The sequence below is a fragment of the Apteryx rowi genome, unplaced genomic scaffold (genome assembly GCF_003343035.1).
Source record: "Apteryx rowi isolate R43461 unplaced genomic scaffold, aptRow1 scaffold_49, whole genome shotgun sequence".
Taxonomy (NCBI): Eukaryota; Metazoa; Chordata; class Aves; order Apterygiformes; family Apterygidae; genus Apteryx; species Apteryx rowi.
In genome coordinates, this window is record NW_020450749.1 from 3,300,120 (window position 1) to 3,316,525 (window position 16,406).

Genomic DNA, 16,406 nt, shown 5'->3' on the forward strand with positions numbered 1-16,406 from the left:
CGCGAGGCGGGGGCGGCCGTGCTGTGCCTGGAGGGAGGGGGGAGGGGCCCAGTGAGGCGGGTGCGCTGTGGGGTGCGGGAGCTGCAGCGGCGCAGAGTCCACCGCGGCGGCCGCCATGCCCGGCATCGACAAGCTCCCCATCGAGGAGACGCTGGAGGACAGCCCCCAGGTGAGAGGGGCCGCGGCGCAGCCCGCTGGGCGGAGGCCAGGTCGGGCCCCGCGCGGGTGAGCCGGGCCCCGCGCGCCCCCCCCCCCCGCCGTCCCTCAGGGGCTCGGGGAGACGTTGGCGGCCGTTGGGAGGGAGAAGTCCGACCCGGGAGCGGCGCAGAGACGCGGCTTGCAGGGCCGGGTGCCTTCCCGTCCTCCTCGCCGCTGGTGCGGCACGGCTGCGCCCGCGATCGCGGCTCCCGGGCTGTCAGCTCCAGCAGCGCCCCGGCGAGGGGTCGCCCCGGTCTCTCTGCGGCGCCTTCTTGCCGCTTACATCACCGCAGCGTCTCAGGTGACCTGCGGGTTGATTAGCTGTTTACAAAGTAGCGAGCTTAATGACGATTTTCTAGAGATGCTGCGCTGCATATGCAAGTGCTTTTTGCGTCGGGTGTCAGTGTGGCAGCTTGTGTTGACTCCCTCCCTTACCCCAGAGCCAGATTTATATTCATGATTTATTTTGGAGACCTCGTGTTGAGAAAACCCTTCTTTACTGAATCCTTCACTTCTCAAGAAGAGTTTTGTTATCTGTGTAGTTTACTAAACAGGCATAAAGCTTTAATAGATGCATATGAAATGCAGTTACTGAATGATATTATCGTGAGTCTTGTAAATGCTGTGAGAAGATGGGAAATGCATGGTGCTGAGAGACCTTTAATTGCTCCGTTTTCTTTACTTCCATTTCTACTGCTTGACCTTTGTCAGTGATGCCATATATTACATTGCCATTTCAGACTATTATTAAGCAGGAAATGCTTTATTCAGTTGTGCTGGTTTCTGTTGCTGGCAGCAACAGCAAGTACTTTGTACACACTCTTCTTAGGCATGCAAAAAAGTTAGTTTATAATATAGTTTCTCATATGTCGGCGGTTAGAATTAATATGCTCGTTTTGCTGCATTGTCTATGCAGATGAGCAAGACTTCCTATATCGTAATAGCATGTGCATTGGTGCTTTTGATTCCTCAGCTGTAAGAACAGAAACTTTCATTTGCTTAATATGGAATTTTTACCCCCACAATGACAACCATTTTAACAAATCCACGTCAAGTGGAGGGCCTGCTTAGAAAAGACAACAGAAGAAGATCATGTTGAAAGTGTATCATTGCTTTCCAATGGAGTGTGCACCATGTAACTCTAATGCCAGATGTCACACTGAGTTTCAGATGAGATCTAACCTGTAGTGTAGTCTCTCACCCAGAGACTAAAACTGAGGTACTCTCAAAGAGCAAAAGTTCTGAATGCACTATAATAATACTAGTTTAACAGAATTGCCTGTTGAAGATCTGTTCCCAGTGTATGGAAATCAGAACTGTTCATATTTATAGGAAATGTTATGAATCCTAAATTTATCTTACACATGACAAGTAGGCTGTAGAGTTTTTTTCAAGCACTTTAGACTGGGGTGTCATTAGGGAAGCACATGAGAAGGTTACGTATTGGAACATGATTGTAAATTCTTTTATTGCCTCTCTAGAATCTTTCATTTAAGGTTATCTTTGATAAATACTGATTAGCCATGCCTTACTCAGCCCAATGTTTACTTGCTGATGTGCAAGATCATCAGATTTGCCTATATAGTCTCCTATTTTAAGTACAAAATTTTACATCTTTCAGCCAACCTAATATTTCAGGTGAATTCTGACTGATCACCTATTAGAAAACTGTGGAGGTTTAGTTGCTTTTTTCATTACAACAGTTCATTTCTGTTATTTTGAAATCAGTGCAGTTAAAGACACTTTAGTTTTGTGTTACTTAATCGCTGTCAGATTTTACTCTTCTGCTTCTGGTAGTGGATAGTATTTAATGCCACAAATGGCAACAAATGTTGCTTGGTGAAAGAGAAAACTCTGCTATGTTCAGGAGTTGCCTTGACCTTCTGATTATGATGGAGTATTCATAATGTTTTGCTGTAATATTGAAGGAGATCATCAACCTAGACATTTGTTTAGTGGTGAATTGTGTATGGGAACTGTGTGGTTTTAGACATGTTTGAGAGATTTATTTTAAATGAATATCAAATCAAACTTGTTCTGCATCTGAAGGAAAGAAAGGTTTTTTTACCATGGCAAAACCATTAATTTCCTCTTGATGCAAGATAAAAATCTAACCACTCTGGCTGTAGACATAAACCAAATGCCAAGTTTACATGTTTTTTGCTAAGCAAAGCAGCTTGATTCAAATATCAATTAACTTAGTGGATATATTACACGTGTGTGTGTGTATACATATATTTGTATTTAGAGGGAGTTTCTGCTCAGACTTGATTCATTTGCAAACACTATGCAATAGAAGAGCCAAGAGACACGACAGTACAGGCTCTGCCTCAGGTCAGTTACATTACAATATGTGTGATGATATGGAATGCTTAACAATTCGCTGGCGCCTCTCTAGATAATTCCTTTGTGTAGCTTATCTCTGGTAGTTTCTAGTGTACCTGCTCATATGAGATGAAAGTGTCTCAGAGAACATACAAAATTTCTCAAGTTTTTGCTAGAAACAAGAGTAAACAATTCCTCTAACTTTTAAGCTAAGCAATGGTCTGTCATAACTTGTTTCCAATTTCAGATTATTTTCCTTTCCATCTATATGATATAGGGTCAATTTGAAGTCTGAGGATCAATAGCTGATTATTTTACAATAAAACATAGAAAGTGCTTTCTTCTGCAGTGTTCTATTTTAAAAAGTAAAGATCATCTGGAAACCCAGCATGATACTCCTTTCAAATTGCAGGTCGCCAGTATTGATGTTCAGGTTTAAAGGTCAAGAGTGTACCATTTGGAGGTTATGGTACTATGTAATTTTTTCTTTTGCATTCTTTCATGTCTGTCTGCTTCATTGGGAGAGTCACAGCTATTAGGGTGATGCAACATATTGACACACCTGGCAAACATTTGAGTTCATCTCCACCTCTTTTCTCCTCCACCCATCCTCCACACCTTTTTCTACTTGTTTTGTAAACTAGAACCATCATTAAAGTGACTTATTTTGTTTGTGATGCTGTTTCATTATTTTTATTTTTTTTAGGTATCTTGTAAGCATTATGTGATACCATATTTGTGAGACAACCATTCATCTAATCCAAGTTAAATGGATGATAAATAACATACTTTTTAGTCACTGGTAGCTCACTTGTATGTACTCTCTGAACATCATTAAAAGCAGAAGGTCAGAAAAAGAGAGCTGAAAAAGACTTTCATGCTTCAAGGGGAGATGCGCTACATTCTAAACATTTCAAGACAAGTGTTCAACATAGCAAGAACTTCTAATAATAAGGATTCCACATGTTTCTTAAATAGTGTGATCCAAGGTTTTTCACTAACATCATCAGAGGTTTTCCCGTTGTCCAGATCTGCTGCATCAAAGTCTCATTTTTGTCTAAGGTCCCATAGTTCTGTGCCTTCCTCTTTGAGGAAACTGCAGTTATTTAGCCTAAGGAAGACTAAGAAAAGAGAACTTACCATTTCAGTGTTTAAAAATGATAAATTGTGAGGAAAAAGTGCAGTTATGTGAATATGATTTTTTTTCTTCTTTTTTTTGTCTGGACTTTAATTTTAGTGTGAACCTAAAAATGGTGCAAAGTGCTCTTTCCAAGACATCACTAGAGGTAAAGGATTTATTTCATGGGTCTTGCAAGTGATATTCCAACTAAGACTTTAGTGTAATATTATGCAGCTTTTATTAGGAAAAGCAAATGTGGCATGTGCAAAGTTACAGGTACATTCTTTGCTCATCCCCATTCAGGATTTTGTCCTGGTGGAAACAAACTATTGGATACCCTAGTGGTGAAGAGTAATATTGCCGGCCCATGCAAACACAATGCAAGAGAGCACTGAGTAAGCGTCTCGTTTAAGTTCAAGGGCAAGTTGTACCTGAGCAACCTGATTGCCTTCTCATCCAGAGTCAGTCATCTCATCACAGGGAAGAGCACTGAATGTCATTTACCTTGACTTAAGCAAGGATTCTGACACAGTCTCTAATAGCATCCTTCTGGCCAAAATGGAGAGATGTGGACCAAGGACTGGATGGGTGGACTACAAGGTGGGTGGAAAAACTGTCTGGGCTGTTGGGCTTAAAGGGTAGTAGTCAGTATTTTGAAGTCTAACAGGCAGACACTGGTGAGTGGTATTCAACAGGGGTTGATTCTGGGGTGAAAGCTGCTAAATGTCTTCATCAGTGATATGGGCAATGCAATAGGATGCACAGTTGTCAGGCTTGCGGATGGCACCAAACTGAGATACAGGCTGGCTGACAAAGGGTAACGGGCTAACAGAAGCCTTATGAAGGTCAACAAAGACAAATCCCAGGTCTTGCAACTGGGATGGAATAATTCCATGCAACCATACAGATTGTGGATTGACTGTCTAGGGAGCAGCTCTAGAGAAAAGGGCCTGGGGAGCAGGGTCTTGGTGGATGAACGTGAGTAATCCTAGTGGTTTAACGAGTCAGTAGCGTGCCCTTGCAAGGGCAACTGCTTAAGCAAAAGCATAGCCAGGAGGTGGAGGAAAGTGATTATTCCACTCTAGTCAACATTTGTGAGACCACATCTGGAGTACTGTATCCAGTTTTCTGCTCGCTAATTCAAGGAGAGGTTGAATCCAGTGGAGGACCAGGAAGAAGATTTGGGGACTGAAGCACATTCTGGGAGAGACTGAGGGAGCTAGGTAGATATGTTTAGCTTGAGATGAGCTGGCTAAGTAAGAGGGATCTAATTGCTGTCTTGAGCATAAGAGGAGTTAAATTCAGCCTCTGTCTCCTCTTGTAAGAGGACAGGATACAAGGCAACAGTCGCAAGTTGTAGCAAGTGAAATTATGACTATATATAAGAAAAGAAATTCATGGTAAGAGTGGTGAAGCACTGGATCTTGTTGTCTAGAGAGGGGTGGAGTCTCCATTTTTGGAGTTTAAGACTTGACTGGACAAGCCCATGAGCAAATTAATCAATTCTGAAGTTAGCCCTGCTCTCAGCAGGGGCTTGGGCTAAATGACCTCCAGTGGTCCCTTCCAGTCTAAATTATTCTGTGGTTCTGTTTTACTAGTTCTGAAGATCTCAAGATGAAGTCCTATTGCACTATGCTAGTTTGTGCTCTGTCATTGCATTATATATTCCTCTTGACCAGAAGTCCCACATGACCTGGGAATTTTGGAGCAGTAAATTTTAGTTCTGTTTTTTTCCTAGTTCAATAAGGCTTACAGTCATATCCTTTGAAACTGAGAAAGGCCTTTTAAAGGCCTTGGACTCTACTTCCAGTTATTCCAGTTTGCTCTCAGGCCATTGACAGATATATGGAAGGCGTGACCTTCTGTAGTAAATCTGCTATTTAAGTACTTAAAATAGGATTAAATGGAGGTATACTTCAGTTACCTGGATGGTCTATCACATCAGCTCATGCTAAACAATTTTATTATGTTTTGTAATCCTATTAGTGAAGTGTTTGTTAGAGATGCATCAAGCAGAGTTTTGGCTGAGACCAAATCCTCTTGTCTCTAGAGAATCAAAAGGAAATGTAGAGATCAAATCAGTAGGATGGTGGAGTGCAGGTAGGAGGATACAGTCAGCTGTTAAATTCTATGTAAAAGTTTATGACAAGCTAAAATGCAGATTTCCTAAAACTGTAAAAGAAGGGTTTGTTCAAGCAATGATTTTAATGGAAGTTTTTATTGCAATCTAATTCTGTTTTACTCCAGAAAATTCACTTGATCTCTTAGCAAATGCTTGAGTTAAATGCTTTTTGAAATACTTTCCCATATTCAAAGAAAGTAATTAGAAAGTAGATGTTACCATTGGATACATAACCAGAATTTAGAGACTTCCTATGCAGACTTCCTGTGTGTGAAAATAACTTGCAGTTTGATTCTATAATATTGTTTGTGTTTTTAGAAAGAGGTGTCACATCATACTGCTCTGGGGAAGTGAAGAGGGAAATTAACACCTATGAATCATCGTCTTCCTTAATGGTGTTGATCTCTTTAAAGGGCACTAAAGTTTTTCTGGTGAGAAGGTCGATAAAGTGACCAGATGGTAATATAGCAGTTATTATGAGTAACTGTGCAGTTAAAGTGAGCACACATCTTTTTTCCTGCCCAGGTGTTTTCAGCCTGGGTGCTGTTCTTAGGTTCTGCCAAACAGTTGGGCTGTGGGGTGTTTAGACCTCAAAGTGTAAAAATAAATAAATAATTGCAACTGTGGATGTACAGTTTTGGATCTCAGAGTGAAATTGCTGCAAGAGCAGTCAGCAAAAGTCAAGGCCTTAAATAAGAAAAGCTTGAATTTGCTGAGCTACAGTTTGTCCCTTTCTCTCCTGACTCCTATCCCTATCTCCAAAGGACAGAGAACCAGCTCAATGACCTAGTAGTGAATTTCATTAGTATACTTTTCTGAGATGGAGATCTCCAAGCCAGAATTGCTTACAATATATTTACAACACAACTCGGACATAACAAATGCTATTTTTACTTGGATAACAGATTCTTCTCCCTCCCCCCCCCCAAAATGATTTGAAGACAAACTTTAAAATAATTGCATGGCCTCATACATTATAATTTTAATACCTAGATATCTACACCTACCTGTTCTGTTTTATTGTGATTTCTCTTATTCAACATCACTTTTACATTGGTTTTTTTTTTAGTGATTTAGCAATCTAAGATTTAATCCTTCACACAAGCCTTGCAGTCCTTACTTTTCAGCATATGAAAATAGAATTCACTGTTCCTTGCTATGCTTAGGGGTTTTTCCCTGCCATTGGCAGTTCTCCTTCCTTTCTGCAAGTTGCCTGCAGAAGCTTAGCTTTTAGGAACACTTACATGTTAGTAGTGTCATAGGAAGTTCAGCTGTTCTCGTGCTTGAAATTCTGCAATTTTGTAGAAAGTGCAAACCACCCACTGCACTTTGTCATTATACAAGACCTGTTTCATTTCTCCCAAGTTAATTGTAAAGAGATACTATAGTCTCCTTCAGCAAGTTTCTTTCTTAATCAGTTTTCAAGCCCATTTTACACAGATGAACAACCCAGGAAGTAAACCTACTGGCCTGCTGTGAAGATCTTAATATTCCTTGTGAAGATCTTAATATTCCTTGTCTTTCCTACTCTGCTTGAACCCATCTTGACTGTGTTCTGGGGAACCCAAGCCATCAACTACCTCTCTTCATAGTTTGAGGCTGTGCAGATCACATAACTGTCACAGGATTATTTCCTTTCCCCTACTCCACCCCATCCCTTGTACCATCCTTTTATGAACAAAAGGACAGATCTTGTCATTATGGGGCAGTGAGGGGAGAAACATATATCTCAAGGATGACAAGATGTAGATTCTTCTGTTTTGGGGGTTTTTTTGTTGTTTTTTTGTTTTTTCAGTTCCTTGGTCTTTTGATAAGAGTTGACTGTTACTGGATTATAGGCCCAGGCCCAGCAACTACCAGCAACTGTCTTCATGCAGGATACATTGCATCAAAAAAACACAGCTTTCCTCTTCATTTTCATCTGACTGAAAAATAAATGGGTATACCTGGCATGTTGTTTAATTCCAGTTGTTCTTACCGTTTTCCTTGGGAATATACCGTAGTGGGTCCAGTAATCACCCACACCTCCAATTTTTTTTTTTATACACCAACCATTTTTTATACACTTGTCCATCTTCCTTGGTCCTTTCTGAAAATGTGCCTGGAGAGAGGTTGATAGTACAAGTGAGGCTAAGCCAGGATATCTTTAAGATACTGTTTTATTCTTTGATATGCAACTTGTATTTATTCCTTTAAACAATTTGGGGGGGTTTATAAACTTTTCAGTAACGAAACCTGAAACAAATGCTACTTAACCTTGAAATTTTGTTATATTTAAATATTTTGCTAACTTGACATATTAATGCTTTGGCTGTTTCGTTTTTACAGACCCGTTCTTTGCTGGGCGTGTTTGAAGAAGATGCTGCTGCAATTTCCAATTACGTCAATCAGTTATTTCAAGCCATGCACAGAATATATGATGCACAGGTAGTGTTACTGATAGTCCTGAATGCATTATGAAGCTTTGGAGCCTGCCGCATTTCATGTCTCTTGGGGTTTTTTTTGAAAATATTATAAAAAACATTATTATTTTTTTAAACTATGTGGAAGTGAAATAAGAATGAAGTTATTGTTTTTCCTCTATGTTAGGGAGAGGTAAAAACTTGATTGTTGTGAGTGTCACACTGGACTTGTTTTGCAATAGCATTTCTTATGACAAGTAAAAAGATTCTCTGGTCTTCTGGTTGTTTAATATCTCTCATCTCTAAAATGCTTGCCATCACGATCTTAGTGTGCATATTAGTGTGTAGTAAGTGGGAGACGAATAAATTGTAGGGAAAAAATAATGTTCCGCTTCTCATGTATAAGTAACCGTACTTTTAAGCCAAAGACAGAAACTTTTTTTTTTTCCTGAACAGTTGAGATCATGGCTGTGTTTTTAATTTGTATATACTTGGACTGTTTGACTTTTCTTTTACTGATTCAGTAGTCCTGACATATTTTTATTTTACTGTCATGTTTACTTTCATGGCTAGCGTATTTATTGTATGTTTGCTGCTATGCAGTTTTATTTTATTATCTTGCTATTTTGCTTTTTATTTATGTACTTTCTGCTGTTCAACTGCATCATGAAAGATGAGGTTGTTCTTTACCATGAATCTGCTAATTAGGTCCTGTGTACAAGCTCAATGCAATTTGTAAACAGGTGGTGTTGAGGTTCATTCTAAACCTGTCTTTCCTTCACATGTAACAAATGCCTAATACTAATTAAATGTAAATATGCACTGTGTAACATTAAAAACACAGAATCATTGTGCATAATGCAAGCTGAGTAAACAGTGAATACCCATAACTTTAAATAATGATAGAGAAATGGAAGGGCAGGTGGTTAGGTTTTCTGAAATCTGGCCCCTTGTAATCAATATTCCTACTTTAAGTTCCATATCTGTAGCAGTTTCCTCTTCAAATATGTAGTTTTCTATATTGATTTAAATCAAAAAGTAACAAGCTTCTTTTTTCTTTTTAATCAGAATGAATTAAGTGCAGCAACTCATCTGACTTCAAAGCTTCTGAAAGAATATGAGCAGCAGGTATGGTGTAAATCGTTGTTTTTATGTGACCTGGATTCGTACTGTTTCTGCTCTCTTCTAACAAAACATAGTGTTTGCAAAATCAAAATGAACTAGTTTGGTATTAGAGCCAGTAAATTTTGCTGTCTCTTGTATGTCACAGCAATGTAACATAACTAAGCAACTTATTCCAATTTGGGTAGTTGTGAAATATGTAATGCATCTGTGTGATATATAAAATAATCTTTGTGTGATATATAAAATAATCTTTGTTTTATAATGAAAGATATTCTAATAAAAACATGGCTACAAGTTTCTGCCATTTTTGAATAGCACTTGTAGTTCTAACCTATGCGAGGTACTTAAATGAGAGTATAGTAACTTCTCAATATTAGCTAGAGTAAATTATATTTTAGGAGTACCCAGGGCATGATATTTCTATTTGTTAGCAGTTACAGATATCAAAATATACATCAAATGTCCTTATTTCAGTTACAGTTTTAGTTGCATTCATTTAGAGGAAGGGGAAAAAATGAACAAGCTAGAAGAAATTGCATAAAATTCATAATAAAACAGAGTGGTTTTTGTGAATTAAAAAAAATTAAATCGTATTGGATACTTTTTTTATTTTCATTGGACACTTTATTTTTATGATTTATTTCCTTTATGATTTATTTCCTTTGGATTGTTTCTTTCGCCAGTCATGAGATTGGCTTAAAAATACACAAATAATGTTTTCACTGTTTCCCCCCTCCCAGTTCAAATTTATGAACATTTTGGTCATACTTTCGCCTCCATCAAGAATAGAAATTATGTTTTTTAGATAGTTTAAAAAGTTCATATAATGAAATAATCTAAAAGCTAGGAGTTTAAGATGAACATCAGATTTTATTTAATATTTGATAATGTTAAAATAATTGGCAAAGCCAGATCAAAAATTCTTCAGAGATGTCAAGCCTGAATCTTTCTTGAATGCTACGGTTAATTTGGAAACAGACTTTTTAAAGGAGAAATATTTATTATTTATTATTTTCCGAAATATTCCTTGTTCACAAGACAATAAAAAGGTACTTCACAAAGTGGTGTCTTGCAGTGTATCTTAAGTGGATAACATTTTCCTACCTAATATTTTCATAGACATGATTAATACAGCTTTGTGGATGGCAGAAAACACTGCAACCAACATGCCTCCTTTTTATTTTTTTTGTAGCGTTTTCCACTAGGGGGAGATGATGAAGTTATGAGTTCTACTTTACAGCAATTTGCAAAAGTGATAGATGAGGCAAGTACTTGTATTTATTTGACTTACCTCTCTAACTTTTGTTTATCATGTATGGACTTTGACTTTCTTAATCATTCTGGTCTCTTGTAAGACAGGACATACAGAAATGGCTTTTATTCGTCAGTTATATAGCACTTAATTGTAGATTGCCACATGTATTTAAAGTTCTATAACCTGAAGACAAAGAATCAATTCAGCAAAATGAGGATCTATTGTTTAGAAAGAATGCACTTTAACTTTCTGTAGATACTGCCAACAAATGTTATAGAATGGTAATTAGCAGCTATATTTTATGGGGGTATTTGTATTGCCTGATTTCAGATATCTAATTGACGTAGGAGCCTCCTGCTGTCTTTGTTAGAGGCAGCGACTGACTCTGAGTGACTGACTCCTTTGTAAAACAACACAGCATTCTTAAGTTCTGAATCAGAATTTTTCTCATAATCCCTTTCCTCAGTTCAGACACTACTTTCACATGGTTTTGGAAAGATGAACATATTCATTCTACTTCTGTAATTTGAGAAAGATAGGCCAAGATGTGGCTGTAGGGAAACAGGAGAAATTGAATAGTCATCAGAAGGTATGAGGCCATATTTTGATATGATCCAATAACTTAGAATAAAGTTAGAAGTAGTAGGGACAAATACTGAACTCTGAAGGTCTTCTAAAAAAAGCTAGTGATGAGATCAGGAAAGTATGAAAGAGTACAGTATGTGGAGAACAGATTATTGAGTCGTGAGAATACGATTCTGAAAATCAAAGAAAGACAGGTTTTCAAGAAGGTGAGGTGACTGTTGATTTAAAAAATCTAATAAGACAGTGACAGTTGGTCATTAAATTGAGGGTTTTTTTCCCCTTGATCTAACTTTTTAAGTAGTCTTAATAACTATGTTAACACACCTCTATGTAGTTATAAGAAAATAAGAAAGGTAATTTATATCCATATATATAACTTAAAATTTGTAAAGTAAAATAAGCTTTTTAAATAACCAAATCTTTGTTTGCTGCTAAGTAGTGCTGAATGTCCTTTGAAGTAGTCTGAAAATATGTCTGAAATTGTGCAAAACTCCGTTCAAGTTGTACACATCATCTTTGACTGAAATTAATATCAACCTATCTTGTTTTTATTCTTTTTAATCTCAGCAATGTTTTCCTAAAATTTCCTGCTTTGTCTTTTCTTTTACAGCTCAGTTCTTGCCATGCAGTGCTATCAACTCAACTTGCAGATGCAATGATGTTTCCTATTACCCAGTTTAAAGAAAGGGATCTAAAAGGTATAGTGATCAAAGAAATATAGTTTTTATCAACAGTAGCAATAACAAAAACACAGCATTTCATCCCAATAGTTCTTGTACTACTTAATAGGATACACTGCTTATTTTTCACCTCTTTCTCAAATGTATGCATCTCCCAAATTTTTTGATATATAAATTATTTCTACTCATGAGAATATTACTGCTGAAGAACACCATCATTATTTCAACTAAAATATTACTTACATTTTGTAAACAAACTTATATTCTATTCAAGACGAACCTTTTGCAGTTGCCATTAACATTAGATTGCCCATATTAAATAAAATCTTGCTTTTAGTTTAGCAAAGAATATTTTTCAGATAATTTGCATGTTCAGGAAATATTTGTGTGTACTACAGTAGCATGATTAATGGCTGGGCTAAACTCAAAGACAAAGTGCCACAGTTATAATATTTGTTATAGTATTAGGGTTTAGAAAGGTAGATCTTCAGCCCTGCTGGTAAAATAAATAGCTTCTGTAGATGCTTACAGCTTCTTATTTTTGTAACAACTGTATCTTGTTCTGCCTGGTCTAAAATATAAGATAATATGTCTAATTATGATTATACTTGAGATGTTAAATTTATTAGAGTGTAGTGGCAAATTAGCTTGGAATATAAATTACATTAATTAAAAACAAAATAATTTTAATTTGTAATGCAAACATCCTAGAGTGGGTATACCTAGCATGTGAACTTTTTGAGTCTAAATTGAAATAAAAATTGTGACTTCCATAAATTTTCTAGCATTTTATGAATCTTGGAAATTACTTCTTTGGCAATAGTTTGTTGCAAAATTATGGATTAAATAGATTATGCTTTTTGGACAGGAGAATATCAATATCTCAAGGCTAAAATTACTTTTCAGAGCCTGCAAAAGTTTTCCGTTAACAATATTTGCCTAAGAAGCATCCTGAGGCAATAATCACAAATTAAATGATTTCCAGAGGGAAATTTTAACCAGCAACTGATGTGGCATTTAATATCTAATGATACCATACTTGTTTATGTACTTCATAGACACTTTCTGCAAAGCTTTTCCATGCTTCTTTCCTCATCTTCACTCTGCTACCATAATTAAAGTTGAACATATCTCTATCTGTATATATTGTGATAAGACACAAAACCACAGTCCGGATCAGAAGTTGTGCTAAGTAGTGTACCGATTCCTGCTTCTTGACTTGGTGAGACTAAATGCGCATCTAGAACATGACTAATCCCATGCTCTTGTTGCTTGGGGACTTTTCTTTGACCGGTGAAACTTCTCCTTTTCCCATGCCCACCCTTCCTCTCCCTCCCCTGCCCCCAGCAGAACTCTGACCATAACTGTAGATCCATAGATGATGTCTTTGGACTGATGGTCTTTTTCAAGTTGTTGAGGTTGGTTCCCCCCCCCCACCACACACTTACTACAGGTCAGTATCATTTTTGGTAAGCCTGACAGCCACATAAATGAGGCCGAGGGCTGAGTAGGAACAGGCTTTTCCAGCCATGTAATGCCTCTGCTGATAATTCAGTAAGGTACAAGGTGTGAACTACAACAGTTCAATAATGAAACATGGCATGAGAAACCTTAATATATGAAATAAGTTAATGTATTATAACATTCAAGTATATTATCTTTTTTTTTTTGTAGAGATACTAACCCTAAAAGAAGTTTTCCAAATTGCAAGCAATGGTAAGTGTAGAGTACTTAACCTTATAGATATTACAAGATGACAGTATTACTAAAGTTATTGTGTTTAATATTTGCTCAGAAAATTAGTCAAGATATTTGCAAAGTAACTAATAGTAACTAATTAGGCTGTAGTTTTTTTTTCCCAGTGATATTTAGGCACCCAGCTTTCCTTGGCTCACTTGTCAATTCCAGCTTTGTATACCAAAGGGTATATTCAAAGGTGGATTGACAGTACTAGTCTTTCTTACAGTACTTTAAATGTGTGTATATAGGTAGTTATTAAATAATGTAGGATTTTGCTAACAAAATTTCAAAAAGAAAGGTGTTAGCTTATTTATTAAACCAGTCCTCACTTTAGAAAGTAAGAATTTTACTTCCCTAAAATTACAGCTTGATAGTTCTCTTCCTGTATTGTCAGTAGTTACTTTTTTAGCTAGCTCTCCTATATCCTGTAGAGAACATATTCTTTAAATCCTTAATTAAAGATTCTGCCTTTCTTTTTATAGATAGCTTCATTGTTTTAGAAGCAAACAGATTAGGTAAAGGTTTTCATAAAGGAAAGTTGTCTCTATTTACAGGAAAATTCTGCCTTTGAAGAATATTAATGTTAAGGAAAATTAGTAACAATTTAACTGTATTTACATCTGGTTAGAATTCTTCTTCAGCTGAAGTGCTTGTGTCAGTGAAGTAATTGTGAAGATGCAAGAACAACTCCTGAGAGTTTTAATATGGAAGAACTTTGCAGTCGGCTTGTTGTTCAACATACAGTGATATAAAAGTTTTTCTATTCTGTTTCATAAGTGATTCATTTATCAAAATGATCATAAATTCTTTCTTGTTTGCTTAGACCATGATGCTGCCATTACTCGATACAGTCGGTTGTCAAAAAGAAGGGAAAATGAAAAGGTTTGTAAAACAAAATACCTTATATAAAGACTTTAGAGGAGATAAATAATTTTAATTTAATATATATTTATGATAGAAGATACTGTGCAGCAGATTTCACTTAAAGTTTGATAGCTGATGTTCTAGCAGTGCAGACAGTTCTATTCAGAACACAAAACCAGATCTCCCCAATATATGTTTATCTTGTAACGCTGAAAATGCTATGAGTTGTAAGATGTGATATTATATTCAAGTTATTTTGGTTAAGAAATAACCACTCTTTCAAGGTGGAGAAGGAAAGAGTTCTGGATTTGTTTTTCATGTATACCTCATCCATAAATTCCAGAAGGGGAATTGTAGGGCTAAAGATGCAATTGCTGATGACTGAGGGTAAAACATTACTGTGTTGTTTTTCCGTGCTGGCTGTAAAGCCATCCAGAAGGCGTGTGATGAATACCAAGTCTCAGACATTCTTTCTCCCCTCCCCCTTCCCCTGTCTATGTCTCTTTAGATCAAGGCTGAAGTTACAGAAGATGTATATACTTCCAGGAAAAAACAGCATCAGACTATGATGCATTATTTCTGTGCATTAAATACTCTTCAATACAAAAAGAAAATTGCTATGCTAGAGCCTCTGCTAGGATACATGCAAGCTCAGGTAACTTCAGATTCTGAAAGCTATAAGTCTGGAATAAGATGTAAAAATGCTTTATGAAAGTTGATCTGCTGAAATCTATTGCAAGATTTCTTTTGCAATCCAAAGAAGCAAAGGGAGAAAAAGAAATACCACCTTGTCATTTCTGAAGCTGTCATTCCTGTTACCATGAACGTTTGTCATTAGCTAGCCCTAGTCATTTCCTGCTCAATATAGGAGTTTTTTTGAATCTCATTATGACCTGCCACGCTCCCATGGGAGAGTCTTTTGGGAAAGTCTGGGTGCCAGATATAAAGGTCTAATTATACTCCCAAACCCAGGTGCCTAAATTTAATGCACTGCCTATATTTTAGGTACTAGATTTTTTTTAGTTCAATCACTAATGAGAATAGCTGATTAAGGCTCCAGTGCATGCAGGTTAGCATTGAAGTGTACCTTCTCAGAAGGTACTGGCGACAGTTAAACTCTTCCTTTGGCAACTGTTCTGAGACAAGGTAATCATCAAAGTCATGTCACTACTGTTTGCAATCAAGGATGTGAAAGAACTGGAAAGCTCAAAATTATTCTGGTTGGTTTTTGTTTAATACAAAAATTAGTAAATGATTGGTTTATTTGAGGATGAGTGCAATGGAAAACACGAGTCTGAAAAAGTTTTTTGTAGAGACTTCATTTACATTTTCAGTCAATATGTTTAAAAAAAAAAAAAGAAAAGAAAAAGAAAAAAGATAAACAAGGGGCAAACTTTCCAGAGCCTGGCACTGCAGCGGTCTCCTGTGTAGGAATCAACTCCTATATTGTGCCTGAAAGCTTTCCATGTACAAGAAGAGTTGTGGCTTCCCTTTCAAACTTTGCAGCTTGTATGTAACAACTAGGCTCTAGATGTCTTCTGTAACAAGGTAGGTATTGCAACCTGCTGTGCGGGTTTTTGCTGACTCTAGTAATGGAGAGGGCAGGGCTACCCCCAGTGGTTTCCTGTTCTGAGATTTCATAAGGCTAAACTCAGTTTATGCAGTGGCAGTTTTTCTGGACCAAGATGGAATAAATTGTTTTAAGTTAGATATGTCTGTTCCCCTTAGCAGGGTCAGAAGTTGGAGGCTGGCCCTGGACCAGTCCTCACAGGGTGCTTCTTCCCCCACCCCAAAAAAGAACAGAAGCAGAAATAAAACCAACCTGTAATATAGCAGGTAGCATACCGGCAGGCTTTAAGCTAAGGAAGAAGTATACAGAGACCTCTGGATCACTAAAGAGCCACCTTTTCTTTCCTTTCTTTCCTTTCTTTCCTTTCTTTCCTTTCTTTCCTTTCTTTCCTTTCTTTCCTTTCTTTCCTTTCTTTCCTTT

The 16,406-nt window shown here is 37.2% G+C and overlaps 1 protein-coding gene across 9 annotated transcripts in view; it reads left to right on the forward strand.

Moving 5' to 3' along the window:
- The first annotated feature begins 61 nt into the window (after nucleotides 1-61).
- The window catches only part of APPL1 (adaptor protein, phosphotyrosine interacting with PH domain and leucine zipper 1), a 35,922-nt gene continuing 19,577 nt past the window's right edge, over nucleotides 62-16,406 (forward strand). For 3 of the 9 annotated variants that reach the window (XR_003255672.1, XM_026078880.1, XM_026078888.1), the window contains exons 1-10: nucleotides 3,761-3,809; nucleotides 3,947-4,243; nucleotides 6,084-6,196; nucleotides 8,094-8,192; nucleotides 9,236-9,295; nucleotides 10,485-10,556; nucleotides 11,743-11,830; nucleotides 13,487-13,528; nucleotides 14,376-14,434; nucleotides 14,925-15,071. Coding sequence is in view for 8 of the 9 variants with exons in the window: in XM_026078880.1 (XP_025934665.1) it covers nucleotides 4,210-4,243; nucleotides 6,084-6,196; nucleotides 8,094-8,192; nucleotides 9,236-9,295; nucleotides 10,485-10,556; nucleotides 11,743-11,830; nucleotides 13,487-13,528; nucleotides 14,376-14,434; nucleotides 14,925-15,071 (714 nt within the window). In the remaining variant the exon portion in view is untranslated. Of the gene's footprint in view, nucleotides 170-2,446; nucleotides 2,533-3,760; nucleotides 3,810-3,946; nucleotides 4,244-6,083; nucleotides 6,225-7,597; nucleotides 7,706-8,093; nucleotides 8,193-9,235; nucleotides 9,296-10,484; nucleotides 10,557-11,742; nucleotides 11,831-13,486; nucleotides 13,529-14,375; nucleotides 14,435-14,924; nucleotides 15,072-16,406 lie in introns of those variants that run through there. The other 6 variants (XM_026078881.1, XM_026078882.1, XM_026078884.1 and 3 more) reach the window with 6 other exon arrangements.